Raw genomic sequence first — 25805 nt, 5'->3', positions numbered from 1 at the left:
CACCAGAATGGGTTGTTTATTTCGTCCCGTTGCGTTGGTAGTACTTAGACGCTTGTGATTGCGTCATGCGCGTCAGGTTTTAGCAAATTCGAATTTTTGTGTGTTAATCGTTTTTTGTACATATTTATAGTGTTAGTGGACTAGTGTTTGGACATTTTAAGGAATATGATTAAGGTAAATGCACATAATTATTATTCTAGAAAGCCTAGACATTTTGACACTTCAAAAAGTAGTGGCATTAATTTATGGATTATTCAAAGGAAAGTAAATGAAAATAATAAGTTTTATACTAATTTGGAGGGCACTAATCATGTTTTAACCGATTTATTAATGATTTTGAGGCAAAATTTGGCAAACCAAACCATTGACTTACCACATCCGGACGTCCGGTGGTCCCACTGACATGAATAAAATAGAGCGCATCATAGAAAATTATGTATTACTTCATGAATATCATTTTATATACACATAGCCTTACAATTACTGAGTATGGGAATGACTTAAGTTATGTACTAGTCGAAATCAATATAAAAAAATAAATATAAAAAAATAGCTTAGAATATCCTATCCTAAACAAGCAGATCACTTACAATCCTAAATACTCATTATTAAAAAAAAACAGTCTCTTCATATTACATCAGAAAAAAAAATCATGAGTTATATACAGATATGCATCATAAAAACTGAACATCGAATTCTAACCTATCCTTATTTACAATATGCTCCCCACCGCCGACTCGATTTCATTATCATTCAAACTTTGCGCTTGCATATCGCAATATTCCTCCTCCACCTCCTCCTCTACCTTTTCCACGCACTCATATTTAATCGATCTGATCGCCGATTCCAACTTTTCCTCCTCACTCTCTTCACTTTTAACCATAAACCAACTTCCACTCGACTCTTCTTCCTCACTCACAGAACTCGCTTCGTTCGTCTCACTATCACTATCATCCTCCGAACTTGATTCCTTATCTTTCGTTTCGACATTTTCACTTTCCGAACCCGAGGAACACTCGACTTGTTCAATCAAACTCTCGTAATTAATTTCAGACGCATCCTGGAACCCATTCTCTTCCTTCTTCTCCTCTTTCGGTTGTTCAAGCATCGACCAATCAAAATTCTCATGAATCGCCATATGCAATTTTAATTTACTTGACGCATTGTGATAACGACCACAAATACGACAAATAAAATTCGAACCGAAACCTTGACCGTGCAAAAGCGTTGGATGAGTTTCCATCAAGTGGGCTTGAAGTGCACCATAGGAGGAATTTGTTTTGAGACAAATGCCACAAACCGTAGCCGCCACTGATTTATGACACCGGATATAGTGTTGCCAGAGATGTTTCTTAGCAGGCCATGTCTTGTGACATATCTCGCAAAATGACGGATCGTTACTATTGACGTAAACTGTACGTTTTGAACTGTTATGTTGCGGATTCGTGTCAAAATCGAGTTCTTTGAGTTTTTTATTATTAATTTTGGTTGGTAACACCTTCTCATTTTTCCCAAGTAGACGTTTCTCCAATAGTGAGATTTTATTATCGTATTGTTCGTCTTCTTCTTGCTCATCACTTTGTTCGCTATTCGTTTCTCGCTCACTTTCACTCTCACAGTGATTTTGTGGTTGGCTAACTTGTGACGTTACGACCGGTATATTGTTTTTACCCCCACCATGTACACTATCATAGTGGGCTTGTAATTGATTTTCATTGTCAAAAACTTCAAGACAAGCCTTACAAGCTTTAAAAATACGTCCGTGTGACTTATTCAAGTGATCGTAGGTTTTCCATTTTGAACCGTAATTTTTACCACAGACGGGACACGAAGTCAGTGGCGCCAACTGATCACGATGTACTAACCTGACATGGTCGCGTAGAACATGTTGCGTTTCAAACAATTTCAAACAAACACCGCAACTTAAACTTAATATTTTACGATGTAGACTTAAAATGTGCATTTTAAGTTTGATTTTGCTTGGTAACGCATCAGCGCAGAATTGACAGACGTAACTATTCATATGGTCACGTGTGTGGTCGGCCATATCGTTACGACTACGTAATATGTTACCACATATCGTACAAAACAAATGACAACCGGGATGTGTGAACCTAATATGTGAGACAATCTCACACTTACTTTGGACTTTTTGACCGCATATTTCACACGCATACTCTGAATGGTAATTAACCAAATGTTTGGCGAGACTTTGGCGATCTTTAAATATACGAGCACATGATTTGCAACGAGTGAGTAAATCTTTCTGGAGACGTGGTCTACAGTTCTTTTTGTGTTTCTTAAGGAGGGTTTTCTTGTGAAAACCTTTACCACACTTGGGACATTTGAATTCGCCTTCGTTGGCAGGTGGCGTATAGTTTGTAATAATGTTAGTGTAGAGGTCACTAGATGAGTCAATTTCTTTAGGTGCAGATGGTGGTTCCTGATCGGATAAATGATTATTCGAGTTGTCGTCGTTTTCGGAAAACTTCTTTTCCTGTTGTTCGAGTAATTCCTGTCGCATGAAACTCTGTTTGACCGATTGAAAATCAAAAGCTTGGAATTTCTGTGACATAAAATCGTCCGTATTGTCAAAATTCAATTGATTTTCGCTCTTTTTGCAGCTCTTCGTACTGTGGATTTTATTGAAATGTTGTGCGAGATGATACTTTGAAGCACTCGTTTTGTAGCACAACTGACACGTGATACTTGGATGTCCTTTATGCAATCGATTGACATGTTTCCATAAATGCGAATTACGGCCGTAAAATTTATTACAAAGATCGCAATGAAAAATTGAATGTTGGCTTCTTCTATGCGTACTAAATTCTTTAAAATTATCAAAATCGTCCATTCCGCACTCACTACACGCTAGACTTTTTGTCATTGGTGACGAACCACCCGATTCGTAATTACCATTCGTTTCGATATAGTCGGCTGGATCGAACATTTTCGATTGTTTTTTACACGCATCCAACAAAAAGTCATGGACGAGTATATGATTTTCCAATGATTTGGAATTATCATCACCATAACGACACACCTGACAGACATATTTTGTTGTGGTTGGATGTTGGTGGGAACATAATTCAACATGTGACTGAAGATTAGCCAATGATGAAGCTTGATAGAGACACATGCCACATAAGAGAGCCGATTGGTCGGAATGTTTCACACGAAGATGGCCAAACAAGTCCGGACGTGATGTAAACATCGCCGGACAAAGGGAACAAACGAAGCTCGGGAGAAGAGTCGGCGGCTCCTCTTCTTCTACCAAACAAACAAAAATTCATCATTACTTAATAAAGCTTCAATTAAATTATGTCACGGTGCGTTAAAATAACTATTTCTGCTTTAAAATCTTTAAAATTAACAAAAATAAACAATATCCTGAGTTATTAATGAACCTTTAGGTTGTTCTGAGTGGCTAAAATAAATAATTAAATTATTAAAAATCTAAAAAATGATAAACAAAAGAAATTTTTAGAATGTTTTATTTCTTCTTGAAATAAATTAAATCGGTAATCGGTAAAGTCTTTGTTTTAGAATTATTAAAAATAAGAAAATTTTTTTGAGTTGCTGAAATAAGTGATTATGTAATTAAAGACAAACAATTACGATAAATTAAAAAAAAACGATATTTTTCTTGTTGAAATAAATTGGGCATTATATAGGTTGCTGTTTAAAAAAAAGTTTTCCGGTAGTTTAATATAGCCTTACCGATCGAATCGCTTTTCCTGAGATCTGAAATCTTGAGTAGATTTGGTAACTTTTTCTTTTTGTCGTTAGTATCGCCGGTAACGGCCGCCATGTCAATGCCGTGCGTTTCAAACACGTGACTAGCCAACATGGAAGGACCAGTGAATTGTTCATCGCATAATAAACAAACTTGCGGTAAATCTCCTAGAAAATCGTTCTTGATTTCGAGTTTTTTCGGTTGTTTGTTTTTCCGCCGATTGGTTGTTTCGATTTTACAGATTTTTGCACGTGACGATTCGATTGTATCTTCGTTTTTGCGCTTTTTACGTTGAGTAATTTCGTCGATAAGGTAGTTTTCTGCATCGTCGAAATATTTTCGGCCAAAATTATCAAAGATCGACGCTGCTTTTTTGACGTCTTGTTCAGAATCAGAGTCGTCATAGTCGACCAGTTTTTTAAGGTTAGGAAAATTCAATTCGTTTTCTTTGAGGAGGAGATCAAGATAATCGATAGTTTGAGTATTTTTGTCGCTTTTTCTGGCCAAATCAGTGGTGCATCCTTTGTCATGTTTGCGTTTTGTCTTCAAACAAGACTCGTTTATGTCATATTGGGCTTCAAGTATGATAATATTCTGGAGACAATTCTTGATAAAACTGTAGAAATTGTCCACATTGTCTGAGCATTCGCCACAAATCGTATCGGGGAGAAGTGAATGGGGCGACACCTGCAACCCACTAATGAAACCACCCCAAAAAAGGGGACCCAACTCACAATAATAGGGAGACATGTTTCGATCTTGTTCTTCAGGCCTTCGGTTCGAAAAATATTCACGTAGTTTTGGCCGAGTTTTCCGCATATTCGGCACAGTTTCGTCTCCATTCTCGTGCATAGCGGGGCCCCCTGGAGCCTCAAAGACAAAGGGGGCTCTTAACGCATCAAAAATACATTCATCGCTTTGATGCACCGAAATTTGCAATTTTCAACAATTCGAGCACAAACACAACGACGCCATTGCTGATTTTAGTGTCAATTTTGCACACTAGACGGCGTTTCACCGGCTTTTCCACCCCCAACAAAACGAGAAACACAACTAAAACACTGGCCGTGTATTAAAACTACTCCCGAATTAATTTTTACGTTAAAACCAACAAACAAAACCCACTCGATTCTTATAAAAGAGCGCAAAAATGGCAAAATTGAGCGGAAAAATGGCCATCAGGTGGCGCCATAGTCATAAATTTGACAGTTGTTGTCTAACCTATAATTTTTCCAAAAACAAAAATCGTATTTATTGAACGAAATGGCTCTAAACGGTTTCTTTGACTTCTTCCAAAAGGGCAAAGTGAGTTGTTACGTCATGTTTTGTTAGTGTCATTCCCTTGGTTAGACTTTTAGGCCCAAAAAGAAATTCACTCACGGTACCATTCGGTACAGTTTACACAAACAAGCCTGTGCGAGCCTCAATTCTGGGATTAATCTCAGATCAGCGGTAAAACTCCCCGAAGGCGAGGATTTAAACGATTGGATTGCTGTTCATGGTAATTAAATAACAACGCAACTAACGCAAAAAAGATGATCGCAGTTGCTTCTAGAGGAGTTGGTTTAGCTTTTGTTTGCATTTTATAGTCAGTTTGTTTGCGATTTGCATTCAGTTGGCTTTGATAAACCTCAGAAGCGTCAGATCATCCAATTTGGATGGCTTACGCCATTGCTTATATTGCTAGCGGTGGCCGATTTGTGTTAGTGAGATGTAATGATACGAGGGTTGTTTCATAATTATTGTAGTTGTGGATTTTTTCAACCGAATTAACTTGATTTATGGCACGATTTCGGACTATTGTACCGAACAGTCGTGTCCGACAATGTCGGGGGGTCCCCGATTCGAGTATTTGTGGGCCGATGGTGATAAATATAAAAAACCAACACCACTTCCCGCCAAAGAATATATCAGTCATTTAATGGACTGGATTGAGATGCAAATCAACAATCAGGCGTTATTTCCGTGCACTTCTGATCTGCCATTTCCCAAACATTTCGATAAACATTGTAGTAAAATTCTGGCACGGTTGCATAGAGTTTTTGTACATGTTTACATCCACCATTTTCAAAACATCGTCGCCATTTCTGCGGTAAGTTTGGGTGACATTTGGTCGGTTGTAACCGGTTTTTTTAGGAGGCACACGTCAATACGTGCTACAAACATTTTTATTATTTCGTCACTGAATTTGATCTAGTGAGTCAGAAGGAGTTGGAGCCATTGGCTGTCATGGCTTCTCGAATTTGCAAAGATTAGCTTAAGTGTCACGTGATTAATTTATAATCAGGGTTTTTTTAATTAATTAATTAAGGCCAGTCGTTTACTCGGGGACTGTTTTATTATACTAATCGGCCATATTTATATATTGTAGTTCAGTATTAATCGACTAAGTCAATAAACAACCAAAGAAAAACTATTTTTTTCCACCCAATTTATTCAAAGTTTGAACCACCGTCGCCAAATCTCCCATTCCTTTAACAACGTCGCTAATTTGAGGCATGGGCATTTTGACCAATTGGAACGAACCCATATACATAGTGGGTAAATTTTGCCCACCATTATTATTTTGTGCCAATTGTGTAAACCAATTATTTATGTTATTCATCGTGTTTTGCGTATTGGTCGACATATTTTTGCCCAAATTTTCGAACCACTCCTGTATAGGATTTTTCCCGTTTGCTGGAACAACACAAATCGAGTGACCCTCGTATAATTGCAAATTTAAAAATTTGAGTTATACTTGTTTCAGCATTGTCTTCCTCTTGTAATAAAATTTCAGGTTGTGTGTTGTTTTCTTCGCTCATTGTTGCCTCGGTTACGTCTTCAAAGGGGGCGCAGAAAGCCCCTTTATTTAAGGTTATGCCATTTGTCAAATTTTTAGCTTACCTGACGCGATAAAAGCACAAAATAAAACAAACAAATACATTTTTAGATTTATTTAAGGTGTATGTAAAGCCTTTTATACAAATAATTATCAACTAGTCCACATTTACATAATAATCAAATAAATTTCAATAAAAAGGAATGATAAAGTAATCACTTAATGTTCACTTCCGATTCTTTGGCAATGCCTCACAGCGTCTTTGAGTTTATTAACCAAATCCTGTAATTCCTGACTATCACAAGTGAATTGAATAAAATCAATTTTTTTGCCCTCATTTTCACAATCATATTTTTCCGTCTGTAATCCAATTCTGAAGAGCGGGCCTTGACTACTGTCCAAATAACTCGACTAAAACAATCCATCAAAATTAAAAAAACAAAAAATTAACAAACACACCTTAATTATGTAATCAATTTTCCACGTAATGTCCGTAACATGAGGCAAGTGATTTCCAATATTGATAAGATTGACTTCGATTTCGCAGCGATTTTTTTCGTAAAAATCCAAAAATAGGGCCGTTTTGCTCGCACTGAAGTGACATTCGTTTAAAAATTGGCTCGTATTTACCTTATTTTGTCCGGTTTGGATCAAATTTGCAGTTAGGGCCAATAAAGCTGCATATAATTCATTAATTTGGTCGGGTTTGGAGTTGTAAAGGGTTGAAATGTCTGAAAAAATGTATAAATATGTGGTTTGTCTTTGGGGTTATGTTACTGTGAGGTTCTGGAAAACCAGTCAAGGTGACAAAACAATTTTCGAGGAGTTTTTTGTAAGTTGCGTCGGCTAAATTGTTGGCCAAAACTAGCGATTTTTTGAGTTTTTCTCGCATTTTTCCGGAGGTCATCTAACCTCGAATTTTACTGGGGACAGTGTTGCCAACTGTTATTTTGCCGGTTTTATTTTCATCGAAAAAATTGCTAATTGGTGGGGTTTGTGTCGTTTTCCGCCACTTGAATGTAAATTTGCTAAATTTAGCACCTTGTTGTCGCTATAATTAATTAAAAAAGCCAAGTCGAGTGCCAACCTAAACCCTGTTACGTAAATTTTGACGTACGCCAGTGTGTCAAATGGTGAACGTCAAAGTTGGTTCGTTTTGTTGAATTTCCCTCTTGAAAATTTTCCCCGTGTGAGAAAAGTGCAACGTTTGGAAAGCAACCGACAGAATGTTATCGGCGTGTAAACAAACAATCTCGACGAGTTTCCAAAGGTCAGTCAATAAATTTTGTCGATAATCTCTTATCGTATTTTCGACGATTTTAACCGAGTTACGTTCACAAACAAGCCGAAAAAATCATAAATAGGGCTTATCTGTGTCTGATTTGTATTTGTGGGGGCACGACCTATGGAAATTTCCACTCTCTTGGGCTAAAATCGATATTCATTCCAGTGGCGTAGCATTTAGGGGGCAACGATGCGCTTTTTTTATGTTCACCTTCACGGCCCACTCGATTTAAATTTAGTCGGCCGTGAAGGCACATCCATCTGTTTATTTTTATGTTATTACAGAGTCGGTGTGCGATGTTTGGGTTCGGTTGTACCCGAAGTAAAAATCAGTGATTTTGGCGTGAAAAATGAGCCCGTTTTGCAATATTTGAAGGGTTCAAAAGAGCGTAAAGAGTTAGAGGAGGCGCTGAAAAAAACAGCCGCAACGACCGAAGAAGTACCGATTGTGATCGGTGATAAAGAATTCAAAACTGACGATGTCAGGTATCAGGTAGGCATTGCTAGTCGATTACGTTCGAGGACGAAAATTGCGTTTTTTTCGGAAACTAAAAATCGTACGACAAAAATAAAAAACCACAAAATTTTACGTTTAATTATCTATCGAATGGTGAAAATCTGGACTTGGACTCGCTCTGGGTTCCGGTTCCGGCAACAAACATATTCTTATTAGAAAAAAAAAAAAAAAAACTTCTAGCTTGAAACTGTTTGCGTAGGTTTGCCCTCACAACCATAAGAAAAAATTGGCGAAATTCTACTATGCCAATAAAGATCTCCTGAATAAAGCGATCGATACGGCTGTTGAGACACAAAAAAAATGGGACCGAACACCGATTCCTGACCGTTTAAAAATTTGGGAAAAAGCTGCATCTCTTATGGCCAACGAATATCGTCAAACTCTCAACGCTGCAACAATGCTTGGTCAAGCCAAGACTGTTATTCAAGCTGAAATTGATTCAGCCGCTGAATTAATTGATTTTTTCCGTTTAAATGCATATTTTCTTAAAGAAGCCACCAAATATCAACCGATTTCCGAAAATCCGAAAGTTACGAAAAATTCAATGCGTTATCGTGGAATTGATGGCTTTATTGCAGCCGTTTCACCGTTTAATTTTACCGCCATTGGTGGGAATTTGGCGTATACGCCTGCTTTGATGGTGGGTGTTTCTTTAATTTATTAAAAGGGGGAGCGAGGTAAATTTATTGTTTTAAGGGTAATGCAATTTTGTGGAAACCAAGCGATACGGCCCTGTTATCGAATTGGGTTATTTTCAAGATTTGTAGAGAGGCGGGGGTTCCCCCAGGTGTTGTGAATTTTGTACCTGCGGACGGACCTGTTTTTGGTGATACAATCACTGCATCGAAATATCTAGCCGGGATTAATTTTACCGGAAGTGTTCCGTAAGTATGAAAAAAAAAAGATGAATAATTACAGTTTTCTGTCATTTTTTTGCGATCCGTAAATTTGGCAAAGTATTGCCAATCACAGAAACATTAACAGAGAGAGAAAAAAGAAATTAAAAAACAAAATAAAAAAATAATTTTTATTAAAAAATTATCGATGTGGTAGAAATAGGAAACAAGTGAAGATAAAATCAACAAAAGAGACTTTGCAGAATTATTAAAAAAGCCTCCAAATTGTATTTAAAAAAAATTGTAATTACATTTTTCTATAATATTAATTATACAAGATGATTTTGAATATTCCGGATATAATAACCGAATATTTACTTTTATAATGTTATTAAAAAAAGACAATTTTTGGCAAAATTACGGTTACCTGTAATTCCAAATTAACAAATGAATGTTTCCTAACTCTCTAGAATTGTGATTATAATTACAATTTAATTATATTTGTAATTCTCATTTGAATTTTTTGTAAAATTTTCATATTAAATTTATTAAAATGATTTTTCGCGAGTTTTTGTCACATTTAATTTACTATGAAACAAAGTGCAAAAAGATTTTAAATATAATTCCGTGGAAGAAACGAAATTACAATTTCGGGCAAATAAAAAATAATAAAAAAATACAGTTTCCTGTAATATAAAAATAAAGAAAGATTAAAAAAAATGATGTATGCCACTCTTCGAAAACGAGATTTTCCTTCGTTTTCTAGTACGTTCACCCGTCTTTGGACCCAAGTCGGCCAAAATATCAACAAATACATCAATTTTCCTCGTTTGATTGGTGAATGTGGCGGTAAAAACTATCATTTCGTCCATCCAAGCGCCGATGTGACAACTGTAGTTAACGGCACAATTCGTAGTGCTTTTGAATTTTGCGGTCAAAAATGCAGTGCTTGTTCACGCATGTACGTCCCCGAATCATTATGGCCAAAGATCAAAGAAGGCTTATTGGCCGAACGCGCCAAATTGAAAATTGGCGATCCGACTGATTACGAAAGTTTTACTTCGGCTGTCATCGACGATAAAGCATTCAAACGTATCAAAGGTTACATTGATCATGCGAGGAATTCCCCCAATTTGGAAATTATCGGAGGGGGGAAATGCGATGACAGTACGGGTTATTTCATCGAACCGACGATTGTGGTAACGAAAGATCCGAAAGATAAGATAATGGTTGAGGAGATTTTCGGCCCTGTTTTGACCATTTATGTTTACAAAGACAGTCAACTACAGGAAACTGTAGAACTAGTTGGGAACTCGACACAGTTTGCGTTGACTGGCGCTGTGTTCGCACAGGATGAGTAAGTTGAGATTAGAGTGTAACGAACTGTCACTAAAATTATGCGTTTGCTAGGAATTGGTTGAAGAAAGCAATCGAAGATTTAAAAATGACAGCTGGTAACTTTTACGTCAATGATAAATCAACTGGTAGTGTAGTTGGGCAACAACCGTTTGGAGGGGCGCGTTTATCAGGTACGTGAACCAATCATACGCCAGTATTTTTTATCACGTGATTACAGGAACCAATGATAAGGCCGGTGGGCCGCACTATGTGCTCCGATGGGGTAATCCTCAAGCTGTCAAAGAGACATTTGTCCCGCTTACTGAGATTTCGTATCCCTACATGAACCAATAATTTTTGTTTTTATCAAAAATTTTATATTGTTGGAATCTGATTTTTTGTTTCGTTTTTATCGATTAGGTTTGAGTTAAAAACTCAACGTTTAGGAAAAAAATGTGTTAGAAGTTGTATAAGGAAACTCGACAATATTAATGTAATTATTGTAACTGTTATGAACGGAAAAATGTAATAAATGTGTATCATAATTCACTTTCTTGTCATTTGTATAAGTAGTGTACATTGTGTAATTGTATGAAGGGAACTTGGAGTTGTAAAGTAGCAATAAATGCTTTTTGTTTGTTAAAAGTTGGGGGTTTTTACTCTTTTCACACGCACTGTTACCAACCGTTAATTATTGGTGCAGCAATCGCTAGCACGTGCAAAAATAATAAGAGGAGCGGTCTTACCGTGTTGTTATTACACGCGTCTGATAACTACTGAATATCGACTGATAAAAAGAAATTTAGTTATTGGTTTGATCAATTATGTAGGCAACACACCGTACGAGGTGTATTGTGTGTTGCCTGTCGAATTTTTTTAAATCAATAATTAAGTGTTCTCCAGTGTTTAAATCGAATAAATTCGCAATGCAAACGAGCGAAGACGGTGAATATATCCCGTGTAAGTACCCTAAAGACTCCCTAGCGCTCTTAAACTATAAACCTAACCTCAACTAATGACAGCGAAAGAGCTGGAAAAAAACTTTAAAATACCAAAACGGAAATTAAATTTGGACGAGAGCGCCCCCGTGGTGGCTCAAGTAATGGAAAACTCATACTATAACTACATGGTGGAGCCCCAACCGCCTGTGATAGCGCCCATTGAGGTGGAGGCAGCTCGTAACCTAATTTTGCAATCCTTGCAAAAACGCGAATGTGAACGGCCAAAAACGTACCAGAATCATGTTTGTAAGTACATTTTGCGTGTTTTCTGGCAATTGTTGGCGTACTTTTTGGCAGTAAAAGAGACAATTCCGGATTGTTTTGATGAGACGCTTCCGCGCGACTTAACCTCTCTTTTCCAACCGTTGTATTGCAAATTATGCTCGGCCCAACTTAGCAGTAACCTTGTGGCCAAGTTACATTACAAGTCGAAGAACCATGAGAAAAAAATTCGCAAATTTTTGATTGATTATTCGGAACGGACTGGGGAACCGTTGCATAAGCGGGCCAAGGTGGCCCCAGGGGGCGATTCGGATGATGGCAACCCCTTGTATTACTACTGTGACGTGTGTGATTTACCCCTTACGGGGAAATTGCACGCAGAGTCTCATTATTTGGGAAAAAACCATCGCAAGTAAATTACAGGTTTCTGTAATTTCGTGTTTGGTATTTGAGTTTTTTAGGGTCACTTTGGGAATGAAAGCGCCTTCGGCGAAGGGGAAAACACGCAAAAGGTGAGTCGGGGAAACCCCGACTGTCTTTCCATTCCAAAAAATTAATAGTTGTAGTAGTGGTAACAGTGATGGTTTTGGGGCCGATTTTCACCCAGTGGAGTCCGTGGGGTTCCGGTGCGAGTTGTGCAATATTACAACGACGTGTCAGGAGCAGTTAGAGAGTCACTATAACGGGCAGAAGCACCGCAAAAAGTTGAAACAACAAGCTATGGAGGGGGTTCCAGTTGGGAGCCCCCATGATAGCATTTTGACGAGTGTCTTAACGGCAGATGCGGGAGATTGTTCTGTTTATAGGACCCCCTCAGGACAGTACTACTGTCAGACGTGTAATTGCTCGAGTAATTCCGAAGTTCAATTCAAGCAGCATTTACACAGCAAGAATCATTTGAAGAAGGCGAGTCAAAAGAAGGCGTAAAAGTTTTGTGTATGTATGAAATACTGTGTTTTTTTAGAAAATTGTGTTGAAAATTTGAAAATTATGTGAAAAATTCAGTTATTCAGTTAATTTAGTTATTTTGAACAAAAAATGACCAAGTTAGTTGTTTAAATCTTTATTTGTGCAAGAATACAAATACCTAAAAAAAAATTAAAAATACAAAAATTAAATTAGAAACAAGGATTTTTTTTATTAGTTGAATTAATAATTTTTCACCAACTTCACGTGCCTTGTTTATTGTTAGTGTTGCATGCAATGGATTTAGAAGTGTTGGAAATTTATTTCACAGTGGCTAATAAATTTTCAGGCAAATTGTGGCCAATTTCCATCGTATTGATTTACACAGTTGGTGTTGTTTACTCATTCAAAAGGCGCATTTTTTATCAAGATGAAAGTCCAATTTCTCGACTCGTTTACATTGGAACTGACTTATCGTATTTTATTTCTAATGTTTACCAAATTTTGGCTTACAATTTTTGGAAGAAAAAGTACTGGAGTGAATTTTTGGCCAATTTGAAACTGTTAAAAGGACGAAAAATACGTAAAAATCTCTACTATTTGTTGCTTTTCGTCATAAATGTGCTCTATGTTTTAACTCTTTGTTATGCCGTTTATTACTGGAGACAACAATATGAAGATTTTTGGCATCGCTATACTTTAAGTTTCATCGAGAATTATTGTCAATTTTTGTATAATTGTTTCCACTCCACTTTATTATTAATGATTTTGTCACGATATCAACGTTTGAAAGCACAATTATGGCAAAATCGATACGAAACGGTCGCTCATGGCATGACCGTTCAGAAAACAACGCTATTTTTTTTCAATCGAACTTTTGGCGTCCCCATTTTTCTAGTTCTTGTGTTTGTTCAAATGCAATCTGTGCAAGATTTGAGCGATATTTTCTACTACAAAGATACAGCTCAGCTTGTCTCTCTTGCACTTTTAATGCAATTAACTCAACTAGTTCCGGCCTTGTTTGTGATTTATTTGTGTGGACGGGTGATGGAAGAACAGAACAAAATTCGCTTAATTACCTTTGAAATGAACAAGAGCTTCGAACGTGATAAGAACAAGTTGGGGGATTTTGTTGCTTTGATAAGGGATGCTCAAGTTAAGATAACAGCTGCTGATTTTTTTATTTTGGATAAATCGACTATTTTGAAAGTTTTGGACACGGTTGTGGCGTTTTTGATGGTGGTTGCGCAATTTCAGGATTAAATAAAGATTTTTTTCTTCTTTGAATTGTGTTTTTTTGCAAAAAATTAGAAGCCGCTTGAAAACACAAATTAATTATTTTGGTCATTTTTTGTCGAAATTTTTCTAAATCACTGAATTTCAAGTTTAGAATAACACAAGATTAAGTGAGCTTTTGGACTTAATCAATATTTATGCCTAACATTTTAGTGCATTTTTCAATCAACAAGCGCACATTTCTATGATTAATATTATTCTTCTACAAACAAATATTTGAACAATTCCATAATTCGAACACAACTGTTTATTGTCGAAATGAGTTCCCAACTATTGAAACTGACTCACGACGCCCTCAAAATTTTAGGAATTGGCCCAAAAAGTAACAAAATTTACTCGTTCCTGTTACTCACAACTTTGACTCTTTTGGTCATTCTGTCCAGCATTGATCGACCTTATCTCAAATCCTACACTTACATCAAGCTCGTTGTGAGTGTTTTGATGGACTTTATTGCTTACTTCTTCAATTTTTGGACGATTTTGTTCAGTCGAAGCGATTTTTTCCAACAGTTTGAGTGTGACAATGAGCCGAAACTGCGCCACTATTTAATCTTTATTTTTGTGAATGTGTTTTTTTGGGTGATTATTTTAATGTCGAATTATGCCTTCACTCGCATCATTCTATTGAAATCTGTGCTCGAAATCGTGATAATTGACATCGAAATTTACAGCCAATTTTTATACGGTTTCATGATTTATCTAATTTTGGACACGATCAAGTCAAAGTATCGCCAAATGCACCGACTTTTGGCCAATTACAAGGTGATAACGTCCGATGAGTTTTTCTATCTCGTTTCAAAAATCGAAAGTTTGGCTTGTGAGTTAAAAAATACAGTCGACGATTTTAATGACATTTTCGGGATTTCTTTCCTTTTAATAATATCGTACTCGACTCTACATTTCGTCAATTACATCGACGATTTATTTTTTTTCCGGTTCGAAAAATCAAAATTTGAGCCGTTTCTCATCTCAAACATTTCGCTAGTTTCGCTAATTTTCCTCTTTAATTGCACTTTAATCATTATGTGTGATTGTGTGCGTAGCGAAGCGTCAAAAGTCGTGAAAAATGCACAAAAGTTGAGACATAAATTCGATTTAAAAACCCTTGTTTTGAATTTTCCCAAGTTTACAGCCGGCGGTTTTTTCCACGTGAAAAAGTCCACGATTTTTAGTATTTTGAACACAGTTAGTACCCTTCTAATCGTTATGGTCCAGTTCGATAAAGAACGATAAGCGTGATACACTGACCCCTGACCGAAAAACACGAATTTGTTTGCCAATAATTCAGTTCCGATCAAATAACTGTGATGATTTGTTTAATTTTGTTGATTGTGTTGTTCGTTTCTGGGGGTTTTACCCTTGAGTGTAATACGATAAACCACCGCCAAAAATTCAAGCCTGATATTATTTTGGCACAACATTACTGTAAAAATGTTCCGTCGAATTTGGTCATTGATAGTTTGTATTTCGTTGAAACAAATTATCCGCAAGAAGTGACTATCGTTGATTCGGAAATACCAACAATTTCCAATTATTCGTCGCTTCTTAACATGAAATATGTGCGAAAGTTGGTTTTGAAAGGCTTGGGGATTAGGAATATAATCCCTGGTGCGTTTCGCAACATGAACAATTTGCAAGAATTGGATTTGAGTTTTAACCAGATCAGGGAATTGTCCGGTGATGCGTTTCAGGGATTAGAAAGGTTGGAGACGTTGCATTTGGAGGGAAATCAGTTAAGGGATGATTTGGAGGAGAAGAGAAAGTTTTTGCCCAATTTGAAGAATTTGTTCCTGAGTGATAATCCGATCGGAGCGGCTGAATAATTAATCAAGTAGTGAAATAAAAATAAACTGAAAACAAAACTAGTTTTTTTTCTAAAACCTAACAAATGGTTTCATTTTTATATTTGGCGGATGCATTGTTACAGAAACCTGTAAACGAGTCGTTCAAGTGTTGAGTCAGAGATAAGCATTTTTATTGTGTGGCTTAAAATATTGAATAATTGCAAATAATTACTTAATATTCATAAATTAAAGTTAGTTGTAGCGTATTTTAATTATGTTTTAGCTTTAAACTTGTGCAAAATTGCTTAAAAGGTGACAAATCTATTTATTTACAAATTGACGAATTAATTTTGTCACAACTGGTAAGTTTTATCTAAATACACAATAACCGACCCTCGTATATAATTTCAAACCACCCTCGTATACAATGATTTAGTGTTGGCGCGCTTGATTTCCACTAAATACGTCACGAATGTTACCGTAAAATACGAGGGCAGTTTTAAATATGATTGAAACCCAGACTTTTAGGTGAATAAGTGGCTTGCCGGACAATTTTTCAATTCTCAACTACACCGAGAGTGTCCACGTGTTAGACGGCGATAGAAATATAATTTATTAATTTAATTTCGATTAAATTTAATGGCGGGAATGATAATTTTCGGGCCGCCCTCGTATCATGTATGTTGGCAGACTTGGTTTCCACTAAACTGTCACTTGTCACCTGATTATTGATTTTTCAATACCGGGGCAGACCTAAAGGTCATTGAAATTCAGGATTTGGGGTGAAAAGGCGGTTTCTGGAACATTTTTTATATTGTCAACCCCTTTGTTACACGCAGTGTAATCACGTGTGAGTGGGCTGTGTGAAAAAATATAATTTTTAATTTTTAAAATGGTTAAAATTGGGTGGCGGGCGGAACACTTTTTGGGGTGCCCTCGTATACGGTGCAAATTTATCGGGCCTACGTCAGCAGGGTACGTCAGCGGTTGCATGACAGCGGCAGTTTTCGGGCGGCGGTCGAAGCGGTCGGACGTGTGTGTGTCGTGCGTGCATTTTGTTCGTTAAATTGTTAAATAAATTGTTAAACGCGAATTAATCGAAGTGATGCTGTGCTGTGCTGTGCTGTGCTGTGCTGTGAAGTGAAATTTTGGAGAAAATCGCACAACACGGGACCGTTTAACCGCAAGTACACTTTTATTAAATTGGGGCGCGAATTAAACTTTAATTTCGAAACGAGACAAATTAACCTCAAACTTGAATACAGTCAATTTAGCGGCCGGTTTGATTTATTTGTTAATTTTCAATTTAAGTCGAATTTATGCACGTACTCGAAATAATTTAATTGCAATCACGGGCCGGTTTACAGTAAAGGATTTAAATTTTAATTCCGACTCAAAGAATAATTTCTTTTCGTTTTCAATTTAATTCGAAGCGCGAGTCCGTGTATTTTTAAATTTAAATAAATTAAAATGAAAACGAACTTTAATTTTGAAACGAAACAAATTAACCCCGAACTTGAATGCATTCAATTTAGCGACCGGTTTAATTTATTTATTAAATTTTTATTTCCAATTTGAAACAAATTTATTCGAAATAATTTTATAACAATCAAGGGCCGGTTTACAGTAAACGAATTTAAGTTTTAATTCCGAAATAAAGAGTAATTTGTGCGTGTGCGTCTGTTTGTTAAATTATTAAATAAATTTTTAAACCGCGACCGCGACACGAATTAATTAAAGTGATAATCACTTTTATTAAATTGGGGCGCGAATTAAACTTTAATTCCGAAACTAAACAAATTAACATCGAACTTGAATGCATTCAATTTAGCGGCCGGTTTTATTTATTTATTAAATTTTAATTCAGAATTCAAATCAAATTTATTCAAGTACTCGAAATAATTTAATTGCAATCAAGGGCCGGTTTACGGTAAACGATTTAAATTTTTCAAATTCCGAATTAAAGAATAATTTCTTTTCGTTTTCAATTCAATTCGCGAGTCCGTGTATTTTTAAATTTAAACAATTTCAAATGAAAACGAACTTTAATTTTGAAACGAAACAAATTAACCTCGAACTTGAATGCACCTCACGGCCGGTTTAATTTATTTATTAAATTTTTATTTTCAATTTGAAACAAATTTATTCGAAATAATTTAATAGCAATCAAGGGCCGGTTTACAACAAACGAATTTAAATTTTAATTCCGAAATAAAGAGTAATTTGTGCGTGTGCGTCTGTTTGTTAAATTATTAAATAAATTATTAAACTGCGACCGCGACACGAATTAATTAAAGTGATTCTGTGCCGTGCCGTACACTTTTATTCAATTGAGACTCGAATTAAACTTTAATTTCGAAACTAAACAAATTAACATCGAACTTGAATGCATTCAATTTAGCGGCCGGTTTGATTTATTTATTAAATTTTAATTTTTAATTTAAATCAAATTTATGCACGTACTCGAAATAATTTAATAGCAATCACGGGCCGGTTTACAGTAAACGATTTAAATTTTTTAAATTCCCAATTAAAGAATAATTTCTTTTTGTTTTCAATTCAATTCGCGAATCCGTGTATTTTTAAATTTAAACAATTTCAAATGAAAACGAACTTTAATTTTGATACGAAACAAATTAACCTTGAACTTGAATGCACCTCTCGGCCGGATTGATTTATTTATTAAATTTTAATTTTGAATTTAAATCAAATTTATGAACGTACTCGAAATAATTTAATTGCAATCAAGGGCCGGTTTACAGTAAACGATTTAAATTTTTTAAATTCCCAATTAAAGAATAATTTCTTTTCGTTTTCAATTCAATTCGCGAATCCGTGTATTTTTAAATTTAAACAATTTCAAATGAAAACGAACTTTAATTTTGAAACGAAACAAATTAACCTCGAACTTGAATGCATTCAATTTAGCGGCCGGTTTTATTTATTTATTAAATTTTAATTTTGAATTTAAATCAAATTTATGCACGTACTCGAAATAATTTAATTGCAATCAAGGGCCGGTTGACAGAATTTAATTCAAAATTATTTTATTTTGTCTCGTTTTACGTTTACGATTCAGTTGATCAAACGATTTAAATTTTAATTCCGACTTAAAGAATAATTTGTTTTCGTTTTCAATTCGATTCGAAGCGCGAATCAGTTTAATTTAAAATTTAAACAAATTAAAATGAAAACGAATTAATTTAACTCGAGAATTAGAATTTGAATTTTCGGTTCACTTTGATAAAAACTGTTGTGATGTAAATGACTAATCGGTTACTATGACAACTCACATATAAAAGCCAATGCCAATGTTTTTTTTTATGAAAGTGAACCGAAAGTAGAATCTTTTGGGTGTTTCTGTAGCATCATTGGCTTGACATAAATTTTATAAATTTCCACCCTCATTTTGAGACGTTCTGTACCAATAAATAATTTTGAAATGAGTCTTTGATGCTACATAAACGTATTAGTATGGTTTTATTAATAAAGGTGTGCTTAACGATTTCAATTTATTTATTGCAATTATTATTTTTTCTTTTTAATTAATTTTTTAAATTTAAATCGTTTTGCGATTTGCTACAAGTACGTATTGATAAGCACACCTTTAATAAAAAAGGGAAGTATGTGTACTGCGTTTTCAAGTTCACGTGTTTTGATAAAAAAAAAATAAATTACCACTACCGAAAGTAGCCAACAAAATTCATAATTTTTACCGCGCCTTCTCTTGCTTTTTTTTTCTTTTCCTTCTCCGTCATATCGCTTCAAATGGTAATAGATGTAACCGCTGATGCTGACTGACTGCAGTCAGTCAATTAAATTTGTTTCCAATACATTGAAGAAAAAGCTATGAATGCAATTTTACTTATGAGATATTTTCCTCACTCCAAGTAATTTATTGCTTGCGTCATCATCGCCTACTGGGCCAACCGGGGATTTTGAATTAATTCACATTGTCGCATCGAAAACAAATGGTCTCGTAGCATGGTGCTGAACCATTGGGAAAAGGAAACTATCTGATGGTTATAATAGAAGACATAAGTGAATGTCGCTCCAACTCATGGCATGTTAGGGAAAAAGTGGAGGAAATAATAAAAAAAATTGGATTCGATGGAATTGACTGATCTAATTATGATTTCTTAAAAGTGGGTTAGTATGATTCTCTTGAATAAGTGGGCACTGATTATTTTCCTATGACTAAATTTTATTAAAATTGATCAAAAAAAAAAAAATAGCAAACCCCTAGATTTGTTAATGTATCAATGGTGTACTAAGCTCGTAGTAAAATCGAATAAAGACTCGATCTCATTAATTTGAGTGTGTTAGTCGTGCTGATGCTCCTCGATAGACACATACCTATAAACGGTATTAGTTGTCGTGCAAATACATATCCTAGATATGTAGAGGAGATGCTACGAGCATAAAATAGTACACTAAATACAGGCATTTTCTAGGATGGCTTTGCATTCATTTAAAATAAATTCACAAAAAATACAAAAATAAATACAAAAAAATAAAAAAAATAAAAAAAATAAAAAAAAATAAAAAAAATAAAAAAAAATAAAAAAAAATAAAAAAATAAAAAATATAAAAAAAATAAAAAATATAAAAAAAAATAAAAATGGTCGCAAAAGGAAATTAATCATTGCCTGTTTATTTAAGAGAATTGCTTAGGTAGCCCAAGAATCATAATTAGATCAGTGAATTTCATCGCGTCCGCCTCTGCTTTTTTCCTGTTTGCCATGAGTTTGAGTGGCATTCCCGTCTTTTATTATAATCATCACACTGTTTCCTTTTCCTGGTGGTGTCTGCACTGTGCCACGAGACCATTGCTTTCGATGCTTCATTGTGGGTCAATTTAAAATCACCAACTGGCCCATTTAGCCGATTATGGCACCAGCAAGAATTATTTGGACTGAGAATAAAATATTTTATGGGTAATGCGCGTTTATAGTTTTTTCTCTTTGTTTTTTTTAACGGTGTCACATAATCACAGTCAGCAATTGCTTTCTCATTTATTTCCACTTTAAGCGATTTTTTGTCAATATTTTTTTGTTAATTTAATGAATTTGGTGGCTGATTTCAGTAGCGGATTTTTTTTTAATGTAAAGCTCGAGTCTCTTATTTATGCTGTTATAAGTACATACTTTCCTTTACATTTACATTTAAGTGGGAAGTTTTGAAACGTTACAATTCCGAAGCAAATTAAAAATTTAATTTAAATTAACTCTAACTTTTTTTATAATATAATAAAGGTCGATTTACATTATTAACCTAATTGCAGTCAAACTTTAGATTGATCACATGATCAAATTGATTGGTACCCTAATTTTAGACTTATATAAACCGGCCTTTAGTATATTATTTTTTTATTAACCGAGGTTTTGGGTTTGTAATTTTGGGTACAGAAAATATTTTTGTTTTATTTGTTTTTATTTAACATTAATCTTAGATTCGGTTTATTTGTTTTTTCAATATATAATATAATTTTAACCATCATAGGGGGATTTTTTGACACTTTATCAAATTTTTTTTTTTAATTGATAAATAGTCTCAATCCCTTCAAGAGCAGCTTTTACAATTCTCGTATAAATTTCGGTTAAGTGTGTTAATCGTGGTATCGTGCAATATCAATAATTGTTACAATTTTTTTTTCATAAATAAATAAATTTATCCGACGATTGTAAATGCAGCTCTTATTATTTTTATTTTTATTAATCATAAATAATTTCTTTGTTTGTTAGAAATTTTTATCACATGTTTTGAAGCAAGGGTCGTACTGTTGCTCGCCCAACACGAATAAACAGTGAGTAAATTTAAAGTTGTTAAAGTAAAATTAACAATCGTCTTAGGTCGTCAAATGTGCTAACCATTGCAATTTCCGCTTGGAGTTACGAATTTTGAAAGCTCAAAAGCTGGTGTCTGTGTTGTAAGTTTTTAACTTACTTTTTATGCATTTATTATATGTTTATTTATTAGGGATTGCTTTATGGACTGGTTGCGGCCGGCCTGCGGGATCCGGAGGACTTCAAAGACGTTCTTCGTCTGGATCTTCAAAAATTATTTTTTTTTAACTGGCAATAATTATTATTGAACATTGTTATATATTTGTGTGATTGTTTATGTTTTATGAATAAACGCTAGAGAAATGTGTCTTTTATTAGGGGGGCAAATAAAAGTTCAATAAATTATAGGCATATAGAAGAAAAAGGTAAGTGGAAAAATGATGTACAATTTAAGTGTTTTAAAAAATCGCACGAAATCGGTAATTAAATTTAAAAAATGGCGCGAACACGCGTTTAAAGCGTGACTAAATTTAAAAACTCGCGCGGGCACGTGTTTAAAACACGTTGCCAACCTAAAAAATCGCATGAAATCGGTAATTAAATTTAAAAAATCGCGCGGATACGTGTTTGAAACGTGTCTAATTTAAAAACTCGCGCGAACACACATTTAAAACACGTTGCCAACTTAAAAAATCGCACGAAATCGGTAATTAAATTTAAAAACTCGCGCGGGCACGTGTTTAAAACACGTTGCCAACCTAAAAAATCGCGCGAAATCGGTAATTAAATTTAAAAAATGGCGCGGACACGTGTTTAAAGCGTGACTAAATTTAAATAATCGCGCGGGCACGTGTTTAAAACACCTTGCCAACCTAAAAAATCGCACGAAATCGGTAATGAAATTTAAAAAATGGCGCGGGCACGCGTTTAAAACACGTTGCCAACCTAAAAAATCGCACGAAATCGGTAATTAAATTTAAAAAATGGCGCGGACACGTCTTTAAAGCGTGACTAAATTTAAAAAATCGCGCGGGCACGTGTTTAAAACACGTTGCCAACCTAAAAAATCGCGCGAAATCGGTAATTAAATTTAAAAAATGGCGCGGGCACGTTTTTAAAACACGTTGCCAACCTAAAAAATCGCATGAAATCGGTAATTAAATTTAAAAAATCGCGCGGATACGTGTTTAAAACGTGTCTAGTTTAAAAACTCGCGCGAACACACATTTAAAACACGTTGCCAACTTAAAAAATCGCACGAAATTGGTAATTAAATTTAAAAAATGGCGCGGACACGTGTTTAAAGCGTGACTAAATTTAAAAACTCGCGCGGGCACGTGTTTAAAACACGTTGCCAACCTAAAAAATCGCGCGAAATCGGTAATTAAATTTAAAAAATGGCGCGGGCACGTTTTTAAAACACGTTGCCAACCTAAAAAATCGCACGAAATCGGTAATTAAATTTAAAAAATGGCGCGGGCACGTGTTTAAAGCGTGACTAAATTTAAAAAATCGCGCGGGCACGTGTTTAAAACACCTTGCCAACCTAAAAAATCGCACGAAATCGGTAATGAAATTTAAAAAATGGCGCGGGCACGCGTTTAAAACACGTTGCCAACCTAAAAAATCGCGCGAAATCGGTAATTAAATTTAAAAAATGGCGCGGGCACGTTTTTAAAACACGTTGCCAACCTAAAAAATCGCATGAAATCGGTAATTAAATTTAAAAAATCGCGCGGATACGTGTTTAAAACGTGTCTAGTTTAAAAACTCGCGCGAACACACATTTAAAACACGTTGCCAACTTAAAAAATCGCACGAAATTGGTAATTAAATTTAAAAACTCGCGCGGGCACGTGTTTAAAACACGTTGCCAACCTAAAAAATCGCGCGAAATCGGTAATTAAATTTTAAAAATGCCGCGGACACGTGTTTAAAGCGTGACTAAATTTAAAAACTCGCGCGGGCACGTGTTTAAAACACGTTGCCAACCTAAAAAATCGCACGAAATCGGTAATTAAATTTAAAAAATGGCGCGGACACCTGTTTAAAGCGTGACTAAATTTAAAAACTCGCGCGGGCACGTGTTTAAAACACGTTGCCAACCTAAAAAATCGCATGAAATCGGTAATTAAATTTAAAAAATCGCGCGAACACGCGTTTAAAACACGTTGCCAACCTAAAAAATCGCGCGAAATCGGTAATTAAATTTAAAAAATGGCGCGGACACGTGTTTAAAACGTGACTAAATTTAAAAACTCGCGCGGGCACGTGTTTAAAACACGTTGCCAACCTAAAAAATCGCGCGAAATCGGTAATTAAATTTAAAAAATGGCGCGGATACGTGTTTAAAACGTTTCTAATTTAAAAAATCGCGCGAACACACATTTAAAACACGTTGCCAACTTAAAAAATCGCACGAAATTGGTAATTAAATTTAAAAAATGGCGCGGACACGTGTTTAAAGCGTGACTAAATTTAAAAACTCGCGCGGGCACGTGTTTAAAACACGTTGCCAACCTAAAAAATCGCGCGAAATCGGTAATTAAATTTAAAAAATGGCGCGGGCACGTTTTTAAAACACGTTGCCAACCTAAAAAATCGCACGAAATCGGTAATTAAATTTAAAAAATGGCGCGGGCACGTGTTTAAAGCGTGACTAAATTTAAAAAATCGCGCGGGCACGTGTTTAAAACACCTTGCCAACCTAAAAAATCGCACGAAATCGGTAATGAAATTTAAAAAATGGCGCGGGCACGCGTTTAAAACACGTTGCCAACCTAAAAAATCGCGCGAAATCGGTAATTAAATTTAAAAAATGGCGCGGGCACGTTTTTAAAACACGTTGCCAACCTAAAAAATCGCATGAAATCGGTAATTAAATTTAAAAAATCGCGCGGATACGTGTTTAAAACGTGTCTAGTTTAAAAACTCGCGCGAACACACATTTAAAACACGTTGCCAACTTAAAAAATCGCACGAAATTGGTAATTAAATTTAAAAACTCGCGCGGGCACGTGTTTAAAACACGTTGCCAACCTAAAAAATCGCGCGAAATCGGTAATTAAATTTTAAAAATGCCGCGGACACGTGTTTAAAGCGTGACTAAATTTAAAAACTCGCGCGGGCACGTGTTTAAAACACGTTGCCAACCTAAAAAATCGCACGAAATCGGTAATTAAATTTAAAAAATGGCGCGGACACCTGTTTAAAGCGTGACTAAATTTAAAAACTCGCGCGGGCACGTGTTTAAAACACGTTGCCAACCTAAAAAATCGCATGAAATCGGTAATTAAATTTAAAAAATCGCGCGAACACGCGTTTAAAACACGTTGCCAACCTAAAAAATCGCGCGAAATCGGTAATTAAATTTAAAAAATGGCGCGGACACGTGTTTAAAACGTGACTAAATTTAAAAACTCGCGCGGGCACGTGTTTAAAACACGTTGCCAACCTAAAAAATCGCGCGAAATCGGTAATTAAATTTTAAAAATGCCGCGGACACGTGTTTAAAGCGTGACTAAATTTAAAAACTCGCGCGGGCACGTGTTTAAAACACGTTGCCAACCTAAAAAATCGCACGAAATCGGTAATTAAATTTAAAAAATGGCGCGGACACGTGTTTAAAACGTGTCTAGTTTAAAAACTCGCGCGAACACACATTTAAAACACGTTGCCAACTTAAAAAATCGCACGAAATCGGTAATTAAATTTAAAAACTCGCGCGGGCACGTGTTTAAAACACGTTGCCAACCTAAAAAATCGCGCGAAATCGGTAATTAAATTTAAAAAATGGCGCGGGCACGTTTTTGAAACACGTTGCCAACCTAAAAAATCGCACGAAATCGGTAATTAAATTTAAAAAATGGCGCGGGCACGTGTTTAAAGCGTGACTAAATTTAAAAAATCGCGCGGGCACGTGTTTAAAACACCTTGCCAACCTAAAAAATCGCACGAAATCGGTAATGAAATTTAAAAAATGGCGCGGGCACGCGTTTAAAACACGTTGCCAACCTAAAAAATCGCACGAAATCGGTAATTAAATTTAAAAAATGGCGCGGACACGTGTTTAAAGCGTGACTAAATTTAAAAAATCGCGCGGGCACGTGTTTAAAACACGTTGCCAACCTAAAAAATCGCACGAAATCGGTAATTAAATTTAAAAAATGCCGCGGACACGTGTTTAAAGCGTGACTAAATTTAAAAACTCGCGCGGGCACGTGTTTAAAACACGTTGCCAACCTAAAAAATCGCATGAAATCGGTAATTAAATTTAAA

The 25805-nt window shown here is 35.4% G+C and overlaps 8 protein-coding genes across 13 annotated transcripts; 5 read left to right on the top strand and 3 right to left on the bottom strand.

Annotated features, from left to right (window-relative positions):
* Positions 1 to 422: 422 nt before the first annotated feature.
* On the bottom strand, positions 423 to 4729 carry LOC103313300 (zinc finger protein 729). Of its 2 annotated transcripts, none has more exons than XM_008196251.3 (3): positions 4471 to 4729; positions 3721 to 4423; positions 423 to 3267 (listed from the first exon to the last, which is right to left on the bottom strand). In XM_008196251.3, exons 1-3 carry the CDS (start codon positions 4576 to 4578, stop codon positions 713 to 715), a joined length of 3366 nt encoding a protein of 1121 aa, XP_008194473.1. In that variant the 5' UTR covers positions 4579 to 4729; the 3' UTR covers positions 423 to 712. The 2 variants fall into 2 exon arrangements, with proteins under 2 accessions (XP_008194473.1, XP_008194472.1); XM_008196250.3 differs by having other exon boundaries at positions 423 to 3270; positions 4471 to 4727.
* A 156-nt stretch (positions 4730 to 4885) lies between these two features.
* On the top strand, positions 4886 to 6152 carry Mob3 (MOB kinase activator 3). The gene is made up of 4 exons (XM_964101.4): positions 4886 to 5041; positions 5087 to 5237; positions 5485 to 5828; positions 5873 to 6152. Exons 1-4 carry the CDS (start codon positions 5000 to 5002, stop codon positions 5990 to 5992), a joined length of 657 nt encoding a protein of 218 aa, XP_969194.1. The 5' UTR covers positions 4886 to 4999; the 3' UTR covers positions 5993 to 6152.
* On the bottom strand, positions 6056 to 6757 carry LOC103313320 (uncharacterized). The gene is made up of 3 exons (XM_008196312.3): positions 6623 to 6757; positions 6477 to 6581; positions 6056 to 6415 (listed from the first exon to the last, which is right to left on the bottom strand). The coding sequence occupies exons 1-3, from the start codon at positions 6660 to 6662 to the stop codon at positions 6150 to 6152; spliced, it is 411 nt and encodes a 136-aa protein (XP_008194534.1). The 5' UTR covers positions 6663 to 6757; the 3' UTR covers positions 6056 to 6149.
* Positions 6658 to 7475, bottom strand: LOC100142004 (uncharacterized protein). Of its 2 annotated transcripts, none has more exons than XM_001811849.4 (3): positions 7335 to 7475; positions 7017 to 7288; positions 6658 to 6968 (listed from the first exon to the last, which is right to left on the bottom strand). In XM_001811849.4, the coding sequence occupies exons 1-3, from the start codon at positions 7462 to 7464 to the stop codon at positions 6777 to 6779; spliced, it is 594 nt and encodes a 197-aa protein (XP_001811901.2). In that variant the 5' UTR covers positions 7465 to 7475; the 3' UTR covers positions 6658 to 6776. The 2 variants fall into 2 exon arrangements, with proteins under 2 accessions (XP_001811901.2, XP_008194474.1); XM_008196252.3 differs by having other exon boundaries at positions 7188 to 7288.
* Positions 7476 to 7684: 209 nt separating this feature from the next.
* P5CDh1 (delta-1-Pyrroline-5-carboxylate dehydrogenase 1) lies at positions 7685 to 11177 on the top strand. The gene is made up of 7 exons (XM_964315.4): positions 7685 to 7827; positions 8127 to 8334; positions 8558 to 8998; positions 9055 to 9242; positions 9961 to 10551; positions 10605 to 10723; positions 10771 to 11177. Exons 1-7 carry the CDS (start codon positions 7784 to 7786, stop codon positions 10884 to 10886), a joined length of 1707 nt encoding a protein of 568 aa, XP_969408.1. The 5' UTR covers positions 7685 to 7783; the 3' UTR covers positions 10887 to 11177.
* Positions 11178 to 11332: 155 nt separating this feature from the next.
* Positions 11333 to 12703, top strand: LOC103313301 (zinc finger matrin-type protein 3). 2 transcript variants are annotated; one of them, XM_008196255.3, is made up of 5 exons: positions 11333 to 11492; positions 11555 to 11779; positions 11831 to 12167; positions 12217 to 12267; positions 12325 to 12703. In XM_008196255.3, exons 1-5 carry the CDS (start codon positions 11459 to 11461, stop codon positions 12680 to 12682), a joined length of 1005 nt encoding a protein of 334 aa, XP_008194477.1. In that variant the 5' UTR covers positions 11333 to 11458; the 3' UTR covers positions 12683 to 12703. The 2 variants fall into 2 exon arrangements, with proteins under 2 accessions (XP_008194477.1, XP_008194475.1); XM_008196253.3 differs by having other exon boundaries at positions 11334 to 11492; positions 12316 to 12703.
* A 1512-nt stretch (positions 12704 to 14215) lies between these two features.
* Positions 14216 to 21892, top strand: Gr88 (gustatory receptor). Of its 3 annotated transcripts, none has more exons than XM_064358173.1 (4): positions 14216 to 16924; positions 21486 to 21547; positions 21594 to 21670; positions 21721 to 21892. In XM_064358173.1, exon 1 carries the CDS (start codon positions 14216 to 14218, stop codon positions 15188 to 15190), a length of 975 nt encoding a protein of 324 aa, XP_064214243.1. In that variant the 3' UTR covers positions 15191 to 16924; positions 21486 to 21547; positions 21594 to 21670; positions 21721 to 21892. The 3 variants fall into 3 exon arrangements, with proteins under 3 accessions (XP_064214243.1, XP_064214244.1, NP_001137598.1); XM_064358174.1 differs by having other exon boundaries at positions 14216 to 16928; NM_001144126.1 differs by lacking the exons at positions 21486 to 21547; positions 21594 to 21670; positions 21721 to 21892 and having other exon boundaries at positions 14216 to 15190.
* On the top strand, positions 15265 to 15780 carry LOC103313321 (vasorin). Its single transcript, XM_008196313.1, has one exon. It carries the CDS (start codon positions 15265 to 15267, stop codon positions 15778 to 15780), a length of 516 nt encoding a protein of 171 aa, XP_008194535.1.
* Positions 21893 to 25805: the final 3913 nt, after the last annotated feature.

This window comes from Tribolium castaneum, chromosome 8 (assembly GCF_031307605.1).
Source record: "Tribolium castaneum strain GA2 chromosome 8, icTriCast1.1, whole genome shotgun sequence".
In the NCBI taxonomy this organism is placed as follows: Eukaryota; Metazoa; Arthropoda; class Insecta; order Coleoptera; family Tenebrionidae; genus Tribolium; species Tribolium castaneum.
Note: the sequence above shows the minus strand (reverse complement) of the source record. Positions and strands in the feature narration are given on the sequence as shown.